We start from the raw sequence: 15580 nt of genomic DNA, 5'->3' as shown, positions 1-15580 counted from the left end.
AAAAGGAAAATAAAATATCTGGAAAAGACCCAAAACAAAAGATTAGCGCTTGCCACAGATCCACGTTCTGGATGTGCGAAAAGGCTATACTCAAATTGGAGATTTCCCAGTTCGGGGGAATTTTGTATTAGCCAAAGTCAACAGAGATAGAACTGGAAATTTATTGATCTCCAGAGAGCGGCATCAAATCGCAACTTAGTTATTTGCTGTGCACAAATACAAGGTAACTAATTGCAAATTGTATTTGCCAAAAACGTTATCGGTGTTTTTTGCAATATATATAGACATATTTGCGATTATTGACATGGCGTTGAACGGAACCGCTGGCGAAGATTAATTTCCTTCGTAAAATTAAGCAGTAATTTGTAGGTCCTATGGCGATATCTAATCGGAACATGGTCACTTCCTGAGGGTGGCCATAATATCAATGACTCACTGAGTGACATACAGTAAGCTCGGTGCCTTTGGTGATCATACACTACTCTTTAGTTGAAGCACCTTTTCCGCTCAGCGAAGATTGCCAAACGGAAGCAGCATTAAATGTACTCCACATACCATAATATATACCATAGTATATAGTGTGTATATATATAAGGCTGCCCAGGAGTCACACAATACACAAAAAACCGGAACATTATTAATTTACAAGCAATAAAGCGAAACGAACAACAAAACGAAGAAAGGCAACGGAAAAAAGTGAACAATGAGTGCCGGAGATGGCTGAAATGGAGGAGTTTGCAGGGCAAGAAACGGCTAACAAGCCACAAGAGTCGAGTGAGGAGTAGTGCAAGTGTTAAGAGAAATTGCAGTTGCAGTTGCAGTTGCAGTCGAGGATGCTGCAGCTCTTCTCCACACAGAGACACACAGACGCACACCAGCACATCCAATTGGCAACAGGCACACACTTTCATCCATGGCCACAATGGACCATGGACCACTCCACTCCATACCCTGCCATCCAACATCTGTTGCCAACATCGCTAGTACATAAGAGCCGAAGACCCAGCCAGCCACACTAACACTTGCAAGCGAGGCTTGTGTGAGTGTGCTACCTCCTCTAGTTGTCCCGCTCGCACTTGCCGCGCGGCAAGGCAGCATAAAAATGAACACCAGCGACGAGCGATCGTCGTCGAGTGGCACACGCACACCATCAACACTCGGAATGAACTCGGAACGGAGTAGTGTGTGTGTGTGTGTGTGTGTGTGCGCTGAAAGGCCTAGGGTTCTTGAAAGCACCCTCGTACTCGTACTCATACTCATACTCATACTCGCATTCGTATTCGCCGCCGCACTCGTACTCGTACTCGCACTCGAACACTCTGCGCGCACGATACTCCGCTCGGAAATGTCATTTGTCAATCACAGTGCGAGCGCAACGGTTGTCCGATCCGAGAGCTAACTGCCAGTTCAGCGGAGTTAACAGCGGAACAGTTAAGACCGTAAGGCCGTTAAGTCAGTTAAGTCAGTTAGGACCTTCTGCGTTACCGCCTCAATACCAAGTATTTCGATTTAGCCAGGTTAAATCTAAATAATATCATAAATCTACACAACAAACGTGTCGCCAAAAAAGCGTGTCAGTGTGCCAAAAGTGAAGTGCTAAATAACCAAAAAAAAAAATAAATAAAGAAAATACAAAATCCAATCAAGAGAAACAGCAAACAGCGAGTCTTAGCTAAATCATGGATAACACCAGCTCAGTGCCCTGGGCCAGTGCCGCCAGTGTCACCTGTCTCTCCCTGGACGCCAAATGCCACAGTTCCAGCGCCAAATCCACAGCGAGCTCCATTTCCGCAACGCCAGAATCGCAAACGATGCGCCACATTGCGCATACGCAGCGTTGCCTCAGCAGGCTCACCTCTCTGGTGGCCCTGCTGCTGATCGTCTTGCCGATGAACTTCAGCCCGGCCCACAGCTGCGGTCCTGGCCGAGGACTGGGTCGTCATAGGGCGCGCAACCTGTACCCGCTGGTCCTCAAGCAGACCATACCCAATCTATCCGAGTACACGAACAGCGCCTCCGGACCACTGGAGGGTGTGATCCGTCGGGACTCGCCCAAATTCAAGGACCTCGTGCCCAACTACAACAGGGACATCCTTTTCCGCGACGAGGAAGGCACCGGAGCGGATCGCTTGATGAGCAAGGTAAGCAAAAGTCCTATACTATACAGACAATATTTTTATAATACATCATTGAGAAATTTTCGCTTATCGAAATCATTGTGACAAAGTGAGTTTGAGAATCATAAGGGAAAACCAAAATATTGACTGAGTAATCTAGTCGTGATTAATCAAAAATTACTTACAAAATGTTCAACATTAAACATTGTTACCAACGTCCATTAAGTGAAAACCCACAGGCTTGAGCAAAATAGATGACTAATTCTATGAAAAATCATTTGCAATATATATTGCTTGAATAGTAAACCATTATTTGATATAGGTATTACTTTGTGATAGAACTAAGCCTACTGTGATATAGGAACCCAATAAAATGTGTGTTAAATCTGCGGCAGTGAAGTCAAACATAAATTAGCTGGCATATTATGGCAGACATTGTTCCGAATTCGTCTTCAATATCAGTTAGCTGGTTTCCGATTTGCGGCTAGGCTAATTCCGTGCTCATTGCGCACTGCACTCACATTTTGCCACCTGTGGCCGCAAATTCAATTGTCAAATTAGCGATCGCTTATCGCTGGCACTGTGCTCCATAGGGCCTATCAAGCGATCGCCCGATGGCACGAGATTGTGCCACTCAGTTCCCATTGATAAACGCTACGTGGCGTAAAAGTGCCCAATCATTCACTTTGGCGAGCATTGGTTATTTCACCAAATTTATGGTGGCGATGGGCCATAAACCAGGGCCCAAAATATCGCATTAGTTTTGAGCATTGGCCATTTATTTGATTAATTATGCATCTTATCGCCGCATTGCACTTACTTCGCAAGTGCAAAAAAACAGGAAGCCCGATACTCGACGAATCCCAGATAGCGACTGAATTCCATCGAACTAAGCCATCGAACATAAAGCCGCAAAGCTGACCGAAATCCAAACAAACTGAACGCGTTCAACAACCTCGAGCCCAATCGATCCCCGGATCATCATTGCAAAAACATAGTTTAAACAACATTGTGTACGCTCCCCACAAATGCGTTTTCCCTTTTCGCGCTGCCCAACGAACAGGGTATCGAATGCGGGGGATTACGAGCCCAGGTATTTATCAGGTTTTACTCAACCACACCGCTCAACCCGCCCACCTGTCCACGCCCCAAAAGTGGAGGCACGCGAGCATTTGCCGCTTATCGCCGGCGATTTGCTGATAAGCGGACTGCAGCCAAGTAGCCCGTTCGCCAATACACGGATACTATCTGCTATGATAGTGACTCTGTGTATTTGCCAACATGTGTAGCTACATGTTGACACTGAAAGAAAATGGGTTCTCTTGCTTGCCAGTTGCCTTAACTCTAAAGTCATCTCTTACTTATTTATTATAATACAATTTGTCTTTAGATGTAGAAATTACTTTAGGTGCAGGCACTTATAGGTTGCTAGTTGCGCTACATCGGTGGCAGAAAAATGTGTGCTAAGACACCAGCTATGGCGATGAATAGCGGTATCTTATCGCCACAAAAAGGGGCAGGGGCAGTGAAAGTGGAGTGGGTGGCGGTGGGATGACCACCCAGTTGGGTGGGGAGCGGTGGTTGGGTTTCAAAGTGCGAAACAGCTAAAAACAAGTGGCGACAGCATTTCCAATTAGCCAACTGTGTGTGTGGGGTGGTTGCAATACAGTCATGCCCCCCTAAGAGGGTCGACATTGAAGTTGCTGATATAGTCGTATATAATCGGCACGCTTCCCATGGACGCAGCAGCTTATCTGCGTGTTACTTTAATGAAATTTTAAGTGCCGCGGTGTAAAAATAGCCTTGTTATTGATTAGCGCCATAAACGAGCTATTAGGCATTTATGGCGGACTTCCATTTTCCTTGGCCGATTTGGTTCTACTTCTATTGAACAACAGACCAATAATCAAAATTGTGGGAAGACAGATTACCCCTGCCACCACCGACAAATAAAGTTGATTTAAGACTATAGGATAGCGCACACAAGTGTTACAATGACTTTCAATTCGTTGATTTATTAGTCAGAGTTGTTGGTGTTTTCGCCGAATCGTTTTGGATCTATCAAATCTGATTTTACTGTACTGTGAAGTGTAATCGCATTATTCGAAACAGTTGCTCGCCGGCTAGAGTTTCACCTGGAAACTTAAAGCAAAATTGCATTTGGCAACTGCCACGCGCCCATCGGGGGATTCTAAATGGTTGCAGGCATTTCAGATGTTACCTTGAATTTGATATGCAATCAATGGGTATCGCAGCCTTTCCAGAAACTGGCGAACAATTAACAGTTGCTCGCACGGCAGCACAATCGCAGTGACACCGAAGGCCAAGGTCCTTCGAGCGATTGACTAAAGGGCCAAGGACACTCGGCGCACATAAAAATCCTGTTGTTCACGGCACAAATATTTACAACGGCAACTGTTCCGCTACCGAAGTCGTATGCTGAGTATGTCCAGTGACATTGAGATTTTTTTTTCCCAAATTTCACAAGGAGCAGAGCAAGGCAGTACCATGGAGTACCAGCAGAGCGCGACTAAAACGCATTTTATGTGGATTTGGATCTGGCTATCAGACCGAGTGACTTTACTGGCCGCTGTGCGTGAATTTCAGCTGCTAAACAATTCGTTGTGGCCATTTAAAACGCTCGCAAGACGGACTGCTAACTGCGTGGCCCTGACTGTGTCTGCGTGTTTGTTGTACATTGTACTACACCCTCTCAGTTGTTGCATAAACAAATTGCGAAATTTCAGCAGTCGCTATACAATGCAGCGCCTAACCGAAACGAACAAATGCATCGTAAAGTGCTGGAGCTTATGACAAGTCATTGGCTCAGGTAATTACGGGCGAATGTGTCTAGGGCAACACTTTTCAGCCTTTTCAGCGCTGAACCAATGTATCTGCATCTGTATCTGTATCTGTATCTGTGGTATCTGAAGTTGAATCTTGAATGCCACGGGATTAGACGAGCAGCGGAGCAGCAGAGCAGCAGAGCAGCAGAAACCGCAGCGGACAGATGGATATGGATGTGGACAAAAGAATGCGTCAAAAGCCGCAGCATAAGTTCTAAAATTTCATAAATTGTAGCAACAATGGGGCTGAGGGCAAAGCCAATGGGTAATCCGATATGATTATTGACATGCATGCAGCAGTGCCTCAAAGTCCAAACCCCAGTTCCTCACTCCCTGATCTTCCAGACATGCACATCAACATCACCAGCAACATCACCATTCACCATCAAATCAACTCCACTCAAATCAAATCAAAGTAAGCCCTCAGCCGAGCCATTCTAATAGAGCATTATGACTCAAAATTGATCCTATTATGACAAAATGATAAAAGACCTAAGAAATCGCTGGGTGGGATGATGTCAGAGCTTCAGTTTCATTTACCCTTTGCCAAAAAATAAACTAAAAAAACCAAAAAAACCAAAATAAACCAAAAAAAAGGAACTCAAATCAAATCACGTCAAATGCTGCGATAAGCAAACATCAGCCAATTTCGTGGGAACATTCCTGCGGCCAAACAAAGTAATCAAACTTATCAAACAAACATCAGTCAGCCAAAGTGGACAAATCGTCGTCTCTCCGCGAAGAGTCCCCATATATCATCATACATATATACAAGTAGACTTTGTGGATTCGCACTGTTGGTTTGTTTGTTTTGCTTTTGTGCGAGATGCTTTTATATTATTATTATTAATCAATTTGATACTTTTACGAGGGCACTCAGGCGCGAATGTTCAAGGATTTGTTGCCCCAAAAAATGCCATCGATATTTGCCTTTTGGATCTCTTGGCTTTTTGCTTTATTTGCATAAAACTTTTATGAACTTGCGCCGCGAGAGAGAAGAAGATCGCGTTCAGAGATCGCGTCGCGGCTATCACATTACTGCTGGGCGAGTGACTCACATTTCACATGGCTCCTCTGCTGCTCCGCTTCCATTCCTGCAAGTCATTTTGGAGCGGGGCATGCGGAGATCGGGGATCTTGGAAAGGCACCCTGCAGCCCCTTACAATCCCTCGCTGGCCCATCAGTGCCAATGTGCGGCTCATAACTCATCATCAAAGTTAATCACACATCAGGGATTATGGCGCTTATCATTTAAGACCCGGCCCGAACTCAACTCTTACCTGACTCTTGGCCTCTCCAACTGCCAACTTCCAACTGCCAACTTCCAACTGCCAGCTCCAAGCTCCAAGCTTGAGCTCCAAATGACTTTTGCTGATCGCCGGGGGGGGACATTAAATGTGGCAGGCAGGTGGGGCAACGGGCAATAGGCCACAACTGAGATTTAATTTACGATTTCTGCAAATTAATAGCATTTAATTAATAACAATAAAATGACGCCTTCCCCTTATGGACATTTATTTGACGCGTGATTTACGAGCATTTGTAATGCGTTTGGGTTTTTTTTTTTTTTTTTTTGGTTTTTGTGGTAAGCGGTTTTAAGATCTACGAGTAGTAAATGGAAATTCGTAATTTGCATTTTTTAAGTGGGAAATTCAATTACTTAGGAAACTTGTGCTTATCTACCAATTGACTTGAACTTCTGCCAGAGTGGTAAAAATTCAATTAGCAGCGATACCGAAACCCTTAATCCCCCATTAATCCAATAAAGGTTTCAACTTTTTAATGCTCTGCCATTTATAAAAGGAAACAAAAAGCGACAAACAAACAGACAGGACAGGAGCAGACTTCGGACCCCAGATGATCTGTCCAGATTCCGTAAACACAGTACCATTCGCTTCCAATTAATTAAAACTTCAGACTTTTGCTGGCTTTTTTGCTTTTTGCTTTTCCCGATTTCCGATATTGGATTGGATTTTTGCGCTGTAATAATTGCGCTGCCAGCGCGCATCGTAAACAAATCAAAGACCGCCGCTAATTCTAATGAAGAGATGACGAGCTGTGAATAGATTGGCAACACAAATAAACAGAATGCGCTGGAGCTGCGGATTGGCATTGCACTTGAATCCATCAGGGGATCCATAACACCATAACAGTTTGCCAATTAAGTGAGGAAAACTGTGCGCTCGAGTGGGCCACACAGGGCGCTAAAAGGCCCGCTGACTGATGGCAAGGGATTGTGGGATACTGAGATACTAAGATACTGAGATACTGAGATATTGAGACTCAAGATTCAAGACACGAGACAAGAGACTCCAAACACCAAACTCCAGAATGCGAGAAACCCTAAGTTGCCACCTAAGTGGCGGCCCTCAAGTGGCCCACCTCAGACCCCGTTGACACACATATCACATATAGAATGTGTGTGTGTGTGTGCATATAGGTGGGTGACGTGATTTCTTCAGAGTTTCAACTTGTATTTTTTCGACTATATCCTGTGTCGCTTCCTCAGTTGTAAGTTTTCGCTTCCTCTGCGATCTCAATCAGTGCCGGGAATCAAAGGATATGCCATATCTGCTTACACCATAGAGCACGTGCATCTGAATATATTCACATATATGCTGTATATATAAAAAAAAAGGGGTGACTCCCCTGGCAGCCGTAACTTAATGCGCACTTGAATTATGTCGTTAAATTGTGTCGTTTCCTAATCGTCGGTTTCCCTGGGGTACCCAAGTAATCCGAGACCCTCGCAAAAAAGCCCACATATGGGAGATGGTATATGGTATATGGTATGTTATGGTATGGTGTGGCATGGTGGACATGGGCTTTGGGATGGGCAAAACAAACAAAGCCCCCGAACTTGTCTCCGCTCGAGAGCGGGCTATTAACTCGGCCTGACTTGGCCAACTCGGAGAACTCGCGTCTTGACGTGGACGCGGCCTAATGATGATGAGTGCCTAATAATCTTCGTGCCATAATAATTTCGCCTGACCATTAAGAGCGTCAAATTGGCAGCCAGCCAGCCAGACAATTTAAATCAATAAAACTGCAGTCGCGCGTCCATTAAAAACGCATCAGAGGCGAATAAAATGGGCGAGATAATATAAAAAAAAAAATAAAAAACCAGAAACCGAAATAGCCAAAATCAAATGCAGTTACTCCTCCACCCTGCCGCATATAAACAAAAAAAACACACAATGGGGCGTGGTTGGATTTTCGGGGATCTCAGATTTTCCCCCTTTTTTTTCGGCGTAATGGCTGAAGAAAAGGCAAAATTCACACCTTGTTGAATGTCTAATTAATGCAGCTTTTCTAGGGGGAGATGGTATGGGTATGGATATAGGTATCAGTATGGGTATAGGAATTGGGATTGGGATTTTCCGATACACCGAGTTGCCGGGGCACGGGGCTTATTTACACTTGACGCTGTTGTCTAACGGCCACTTACAAGGCACACACATTATTTAGCCATCTTTTTGGGCCGCCGACGCCGTGTATCCGTAAATGTTTACCTTACGCACCCGTCGGCAAACGAACTTGGACGGCGGAGTTGCTGGGAGTTCGTCGTCGTATGTGGAATATGGGATCTGCGGAGAGATCCCAGTTTCGAGATCCCCGAACCCAGATCCGAGATCTCTGAGATCTCTGAGATCTGAGACGCCCGTTGTTTGTACATTGCGCGTCCAGCGCGCATCGATTCGAATTCGAGCTCAATGCATTAGCATGTTGGGTAAACATCGTTGGCAGTGCTTAAGACAAAAGCGTTTGTCTTTACCCCAACCATGACTCCATGGCACCATGGCACCATGGCTGCACGGATATATGGATATATCCAGCGATCCGCTGTTTGTCGTTACGCTTTTGTGCTCATTAGCACGGCTTGGCTCTCGCCTCTTAAGTCTCAACTCTCGACTGGTTAAGCCTTTTAATAAAGCAAAGTTGCAGCGCGTTGGGCAAATATCATTGAACTCTTCTCGGAATGCGGCCTGCCACTGCCGCTGCCACCTCAATCCCACAATCCTCAATTTGCCACAGGGCCACAAACTGTGTGACAAATTTGGCCGCCCTGTTTTGGCCAAATAATAGCAAACAGTTACCGCTACAGATCCACACCTCATCAAAACATAAGTCCGCAAAGGCAAAAACTGATCGCTGTGGTTTGCCATAAAGTACAAAAAAAAAAAAAGAAGAAAAGGATCTCCGTGTCGCAAATTGATTTTACGGCTCGCATTCTGTTTGCCCACAAAGGCAACATCCTGTCACCCGGACTCAGTCCGTTGATAATTGATTTTGTGGCTGGCTCAATCTTTAAGACACTCTGTTGCCGCTCTGAGTTGAGTCTCATATTATTTTTTTTTCGTTTTCGAATTTTTGAATTTTTGGGATCTCAAATATTTGCATAGACTTGTTCGAATCCTTTTGCTGCTTGGCTGGCATTTCACCCGGCCGGAGTTGTATCCACTAAAGGAAATCAAATGAAAACGAGCCGACAAACGGATGAGCACCCACCACATTGGCAAACAAAGCGTAAGCATTTTCATATTATCGACAGGAAAAACAAAGAGTGAAAAGGGAGAAAATAAAAGGTCTATCTGCGAGCGTGGGTTAGGGTCACCATCCACATCCACATCCACATCCACATCATCGAGGGTCAGTGTTTGAACTGCGCGTAAGCATGGGCAAATAAGCCTTTGGCCAAAAGGGAACTGGGCAAACAAGATCGCCTGTTTGTTGAGGTTGCAGCAACAGGTTCAAAGGATGCGGCCAAAAAGGGCAGACTCACAGAGCCGAAAAGGTACGAGTGCACTCGGAAAAAATCCTACCTCCTTTAGCTGGTTATATTTGTACCAAATAGTTTGATGCGAAGTAGGCATAGGGTATATTCTTGTTATTTACAAAGTTTATTGTCTAAAAAATGTAATCATCTCACTGTCAAAATGCGCAATAATTTTCTTCAGTGCACTAAGTGGGCAAAATGAACGCGTTGTGCCCTTTGGGCCACCGAAATGAACGCCCGGATGCCACGCCCCCCTCGACAGCACTGTCGTGCCATCCCGCTCCCTCGTGCGTGCTGCGTGCTGTGACTCAAACATGGCGTCTGGCTATTAACAATACCTAATCGATCTCTCTGTTCTCTGCCCCTTCCTTTCCAGCGCTGCAGGGAGAAACTGAATCTGCTCGCCTACTCGGTGATGAACGAATGGCCCGGCATCCGGCTGCTGGTCACCGAGAGCTGGGACGAGGACTACCACCACGGCCAGGAGTCGCTCCACTACGAGGGCCGAGCGGTGACCATTGCCACCTCCGATCGCGACCAGTCCAAGTACGGCATGCTCGCCCGCCTGGCCGTCGAGGCCGGATTCGATTGGGTCTCCTACGTCAGCAGGCGCCACATCTACTGCTCCGTCAAGTCAGGTAATTGTCCACATCGCTTACTTAATCGCTGTTTTTATATTCATTAAATGCTCATTTTTCAAAGTGCATAGTTTTCATAGTTACGTTGAATAGTTTTGCGGTTACGTTAGGTAACAGTTGAGCCGTTGTTAATATTAATAATCATAAATATTAAGAAACGTTGACTCATAATGTTAAGATAATATTAAGTTAATAAGTTCATAAGTATATTTCCGGTTCGATAGAGACGCATACTCACCACCTTACCTTACACTGCTTGAAGTAAGTGCAATCCGTAGGATGCAGAAAGCCGTGTCCGAGGTGCTGGGTAATGGGTGCTGGGTGATGGGTGATGGGTGGGCCTGGTCAGTTAGCCAGAAGTGACACTAACAAGCGTAATTTCGCATGTTTCGTACTGGCGATCGCTAAGCTGACAGGCGTTGGCAAATTTCAGCCGCTCGCAGCTTACAACTCGCCCTGCACATCGCATTGGCCACGGCTGCAGTGCCAGTGTCCAGTGCCAGTTAAAAAGACTCGACTTTCAAGATCCGAAAGAGGAAGAAAACGGCAACAAAGTACGAAAACCGGACTGGCCAAGTGGATGGTCTGGGGTACGAGGACTGGGGACTGAGGACTGCGGACTGAGGACTGCGGACTGAACCCGAAAAGTCGGCTCCAGAGGCGGCAACCACCACTACTAACCGCATGGCTGTTGTTTTGACATGTTTAGGTTTGCGCCTGTCAAATTAAACGAATTGATGATACGACACCCAAAGCGTTTCTCAGGCAGCACAAACTGGCCAAGATTGTTGGGCAGAAGCAGGCAAAACGGGCAACAGGCAACAGGCAAACTGGCAACTGGCAACTGGCAAACTGGCAAAGAGGCAAAGATGAATTAAATGCCGGGCTAAAACCTGAGCGCGGGCCTAATTGAAAAAAAGAGAAGAAAAAAACAAAAATACACCAAACGGCCAGCAAGTTAGCATCATCAGTTAAGACAAGCCTGGCCGTCAAAGTGTGTATCCGTGAGCTGCCATTATGGCCAGCAACCAGTTTTCCCCGAAACATAACGAAACTGCCCCAAAGGCCGAGAAGAAAATGCTTTTGGCCCGTTCAGCCAACCAAAACGGGCCAAGACAATTAAGTTTTCTTGCCAAGATTTGCTCTCTCTCTTCGCTTCCTTTTTTATATATTTCATTTTCTTCATTTTTTTTTTCTTTTTGGTTTTTTGCATTTCTTTAGCGGCTCTAGAGGGATTTTCCCTTTCAAGTTTCCCACACACACACACACACTCGTACAGACAGATAGACACTTTGGGTGCGACCGGCTGTCAGTTGTTCATTTAATTTCCATCTACAATTACAAGATGCCACGCCTCTTTCCCACACACGCAGTCGAGTCACAATATTGTGACTTTTGGTGGCGGCCCATAAAGATTGCGGCAGGACAAAAGGGCGAGGGAAAGGAAACGGAGCCGAGTGTCCTTGCTCATTGATTCTAATTGCTTATAAAAGGAGCCGCCAGGCTTTGAACCTGCATCCTGCTGTCATCCTCCCCCATCCCACTCCAGCTCTCTCTCACTCTCTCGTTGGGCAATATCAAAAGGTCAGCCGACGGACGAGGAACAAGTGGCAAGCAGGTCATCATCCAATGCCCATCCTGCAACATGTGTGTGCGTGTGGTCCAGCGGGTCCTGAAAGCCATGTGTTTGCTGGTTGCTGGTTGTTGGTGCTGCTGCTAGCTATCAATAAATTACGGGGCGATTGATTGCTGATAGCCGGCTGCACATAAACCACGGGCTTATGACAGTTTTGGCACAGCATTCGCTGCGCCTCGAGTTCGCTGCCTAAGTCTTTCGTTTGTGGGGCCTAAACGGCAGCAGCAACAGCAGCAGCAACAGCAACAGCAAAAGCAACGACAACAACAACAACAACAGCATCGGCACGACGACGAAGAGTAATGGCTGTAAACCTTTTTGTCGACACTAATTTTTTTTTTCGTTTTATTTTTGTTTCGCTCTTACCAATGTTGCTGCTGTCTTTTGTTGTTGCTGGTGTGTCGCGCGCGCGCATTAAAGGCCCCAAGCGCGTGTTGTTGTTGTTGCTGTTGCATGTTCATGTTAATGCTGTCCAAACGATCAGTCACCAAGCCAACAACAACAATAACAACAAGAAGAACAACAACAAGAGCAACAGCACCAGCTTGGCTGTCCTCTGTTTTGTAATAATTTATCAGTTTAGTCTTCACAACAAAGATAAAATAACGATAATTTTAACCACTTTAATGGTTTATTAATTTATGACCCTTCAAGTTCTTCACTTTCCACTCACCGCCAACAACGAAGACGGCCTGAGATTTTTCTTGTCCCTCGTTTTTATTTTTGGTCTCCGTTTCTGTTTCGGTGCCAGTGCCTGTTTTTGGTAGAAGGTAGATTTCACACCAATTTTTCTTGTTACTACCGCGCTTCCTCTCCATCTCCCCCCCTTCTGAATCTTTTGTCCATTTCGTCTGTTCTTTTCGGTTCCCGATTCCGATTCCTACTCCGATTCCTACTCCGATCCCCCAGCCACATTCCCCTTGCCCATTACCCCATCGATTATGGGTTTTATAGACCGCCAGCCATATGTATTTAATCCGATTTTTATTGTTTCTACACTTTTGTGTGTCCGCCTGTCTCTGTTTACCAAAATGCATCAATGGGAATTTCGGCCTGGCCACTGGGAAGGTGCATTTTCTTTGGAATTCCATGGGCAGCGGCATCGGCATCGGCAGCCGCAACAAGGCCACTTTATGGCCGCTCATTATAATAAAGCGCACGGTTAGTGGTCGCATTTGGTCTGGAATTTTTAATTTGAATTTTACAAGCAGCATCGGCGCTTCGAGTGTGAAGGCCCCCAGAGAAAGTTCTACAAAGTGCATGCCGTGCATTTTCCAGATGCATCTGGGTGGGCCCCTGGCCCCTTGTCCCTGCAATCCGATACCCATTAATGATGATTAATGTGGCCTGCACTTCGATTATTGTTTAGGTGGGTTGCAGCATGTTCGGTAATTGCCAACAGGTTGCCAAAAAGGTTGGGAAAACAAACCACAAGCTGCTACCTGGCCCATCCCCTTTTTATTTCATATTATTTCTTTGCATTTTTTTTTCTCCTTGGGATTTCTAAGCGGCTTTGGCTCGAGTTCGGCTTCGGCTTCGGATGTTGCTGATGCTGATGCTGATCCCACGGCTAATCTTGTAGGGAAAACAAGATCACAATTTTTGTGCAAGCCGAAACAAAAACACGCCGACCGCTTGTTATTGATATGCCTGGCAGATCGCAGATTGCTGATCTCCGATCTCGGATCTCGGATCTCGGTGCTCTGTTCCACGATCGCATTATGTTCCTGGCTTGTTGGCGAGCCGCAAAAGGCAGTCCTTTCAGTCCTTTCAGTCCTTTCGGGCCCATTGTTTCACATTGGGCTGCAACGGGCCAGCCCCGGATCTGTGAAAACCTTTTTGACTTGTTGGGCTTGGCAATTGGATGCTTAACGCCAAATTAGATTAGCAAACTAATGCCATTACCTGGGCGGCCCTCAGTAACCAAACAAGCAATCTGCAGATCAGCAATAGTGTTTTTGATTTTAGATTGTGTAAAGTACATGAACACCCTTGCAATGAGATTAAAAAACTTGAAATTAAATATGAAACTCTGGTGCTAAATATTTATTAGATGAATTTGAGCTATATTACAATAGTATCTAATAATTTCTTTGAATTCCGATTTTCTAACCGAACTCTTTTCTTTTTTACTTGCAGATTCTTCGATCAGTTCCCACGTGCACGGCTGCTTCACGCCGGAAAGCACTGCGCTGCTGGAAAGTGGAGTCCGGAAGCCGCTCGGCGAGCTCTCCATCGGAGACCGTGTCCTGAGCATGACCGCCAACGGACAGGCCGTCTACAGCGAAGTGATCCTCTTCATGGACCGCAACCTTGAGCAGATGCAGAACTTTGTGCAGCTGCACACGGACGGTGGAGCTGTGCTCACCGTGACTCCGGCTCACTTGATTAGCGTTTGGCAGCCGGAGAGCCAGAAGCTCACCTTTGTGTTTGCGGATCGCATCGAGGAGAAGAACCAGGTGCTTGTCCGGGACTCGGAAACAGGCGAACTGAGGCCCCAGCGAGTCATCAAGGTGGGCAGTGTGCGCAGTAAGGGCGTGGTGGCGCCATTGACTCGGGAGGGTACCATTGTGGTCAACTCGGTGGCCGCCAGTTGCTATGCAGTGATCAACAGCCAGTCACTGGCCCACTGGGGACTGGCACCCATGCGCCTCCTGTCCACGCTGGAGGCGTGGCTGCCCGCCAAGGAGCAGTTGCACAGTTCGCCAAAGGTGGTGTCCTCAGCGGAGCAGCAGAATGGCATCCATTGGTATGCCAATGCGCTATACAAGGTGAAGGACTACGTATTGCCGCAGAGCTGGCGCCACGATTGAGAAGCAATGCTGGCAGAGCGATCCTGATCCCAACGATCCTGTATTGTATTATATCCTGTAGTTATGTATATGCCTAATGATTGATGTATTTCAATGTTGAATATCGTTAATAATCGATCGATACTATTTATTTACCACAACAAATCAAAATTCCACACACACACAAAACACCCCACCCAAGCGATAAAGCAAAGAGCAAATGAGTATGAAATCAAAACGATGCGAAACGAAACGAAACAAAACGAAAACACTGTTAAATGTCCTTGACTTATTGTTTTTGCAAACATTTTAGCTGTAAGTAGGCAATCCTCGGCGCAGATCCTAAATCAACGTGAGAAGATCAATCGGCAAACTCCCGGAGAACACAGACGACTGTTACTGTATATTATCATGGAATTGAATTGCATAATTTATTGAGGTGCGGCGGCGAGTTCATGCCCTTTGATATAATATATATCGTACTTTGTATATAGAAGAAGCATTATAGTGACTGAATATTTTATTGTAATTGTGTATATAATACTTAATAGTTAACTGCGTATTTATACTTAATATTTAATGAAATATAATGAAATTGTTTGATATATGAATGTGTGTTTTTAATTCTATTTGAAGTTAATCAAATGTGACTTACACTCGATGGTACTGTTGTAACTTTTCAAATATTTGAACTTCTCCCGCCAGTTGTCTAGCTGAAATACGGTCACATCAAGGGCAGAGTTGCCAGCATTAAATTACTAAGCTGCAAAACAC

General features: G+C 45.6%; 1 protein-coding gene across 2 annotated transcripts; it reads left to right on the top strand.

Moving 5' to 3' along the window:
* The first annotated feature begins 1297 nt into the window (after positions 1 to 1297).
* Positions 1298 to 15413, top strand: LOC6537851 (protein hedgehog). 2 transcript variants are annotated; one of them, XM_002098356.4, is made up of 3 exons: positions 1298 to 2141; positions 10117 to 10378; positions 14154 to 15413. In XM_002098356.4, exons 1-3 carry the CDS (start codon positions 1680 to 1682, stop codon positions 14825 to 14827), a joined length of 1398 nt encoding a protein of 465 aa, XP_002098392.1. In that variant the 5' UTR covers positions 1298 to 1679; the 3' UTR covers positions 14828 to 15413. The 2 variants fall into 2 exon arrangements, with proteins under 2 accessions (XP_002098392.1, XP_015048543.2); XM_015193057.3 differs by lacking the exon at positions 1298 to 2141 and adding an exon at positions 9446 to 9490.
* The last annotated feature ends 167 nt before the right edge of the window (positions 15414 to 15580 follow it).

This window comes from Drosophila yakuba, chromosome 3R (genome assembly GCF_016746365.2).
Source record: "Drosophila yakuba strain Tai18E2 chromosome 3R, Prin_Dyak_Tai18E2_2.1, whole genome shotgun sequence".
Classification (NCBI taxonomy): domain Eukaryota; kingdom Metazoa; phylum Arthropoda; class Insecta; order Diptera; family Drosophilidae; genus Drosophila; species Drosophila yakuba.
The sequence above is the reverse complement of the archived record's forward strand: the minus strand, read 5'-3'. Positions and strand labels throughout refer to the sequence as shown.

Excerpts from the sequence above, each read along its gene's own strand:
- LOC6537851 (XM_002098356.4), top strand. The coding sequence starts at position 1,680 with ATGGATAACACCAGCTCAGTGCCCTGGGCCAGTGCCGCCAGTGTCACC. Across the intron at positions 2,142-10,116 it reads CGGATCGCTTGATGAGCAAG|CGCTGCAGGGAGAAACTGAA; the intron begins GTAAGCAAAAGT and ends CTTCCTTTCCAG. Across the intron at positions 10,379-14,153 it reads CTACTGCTCCGTCAAGTCAG|ATTCTTCGATCAGTTCCCAC; the intron begins GTAATTGTCCAC and ends TTTTACTTGCAG.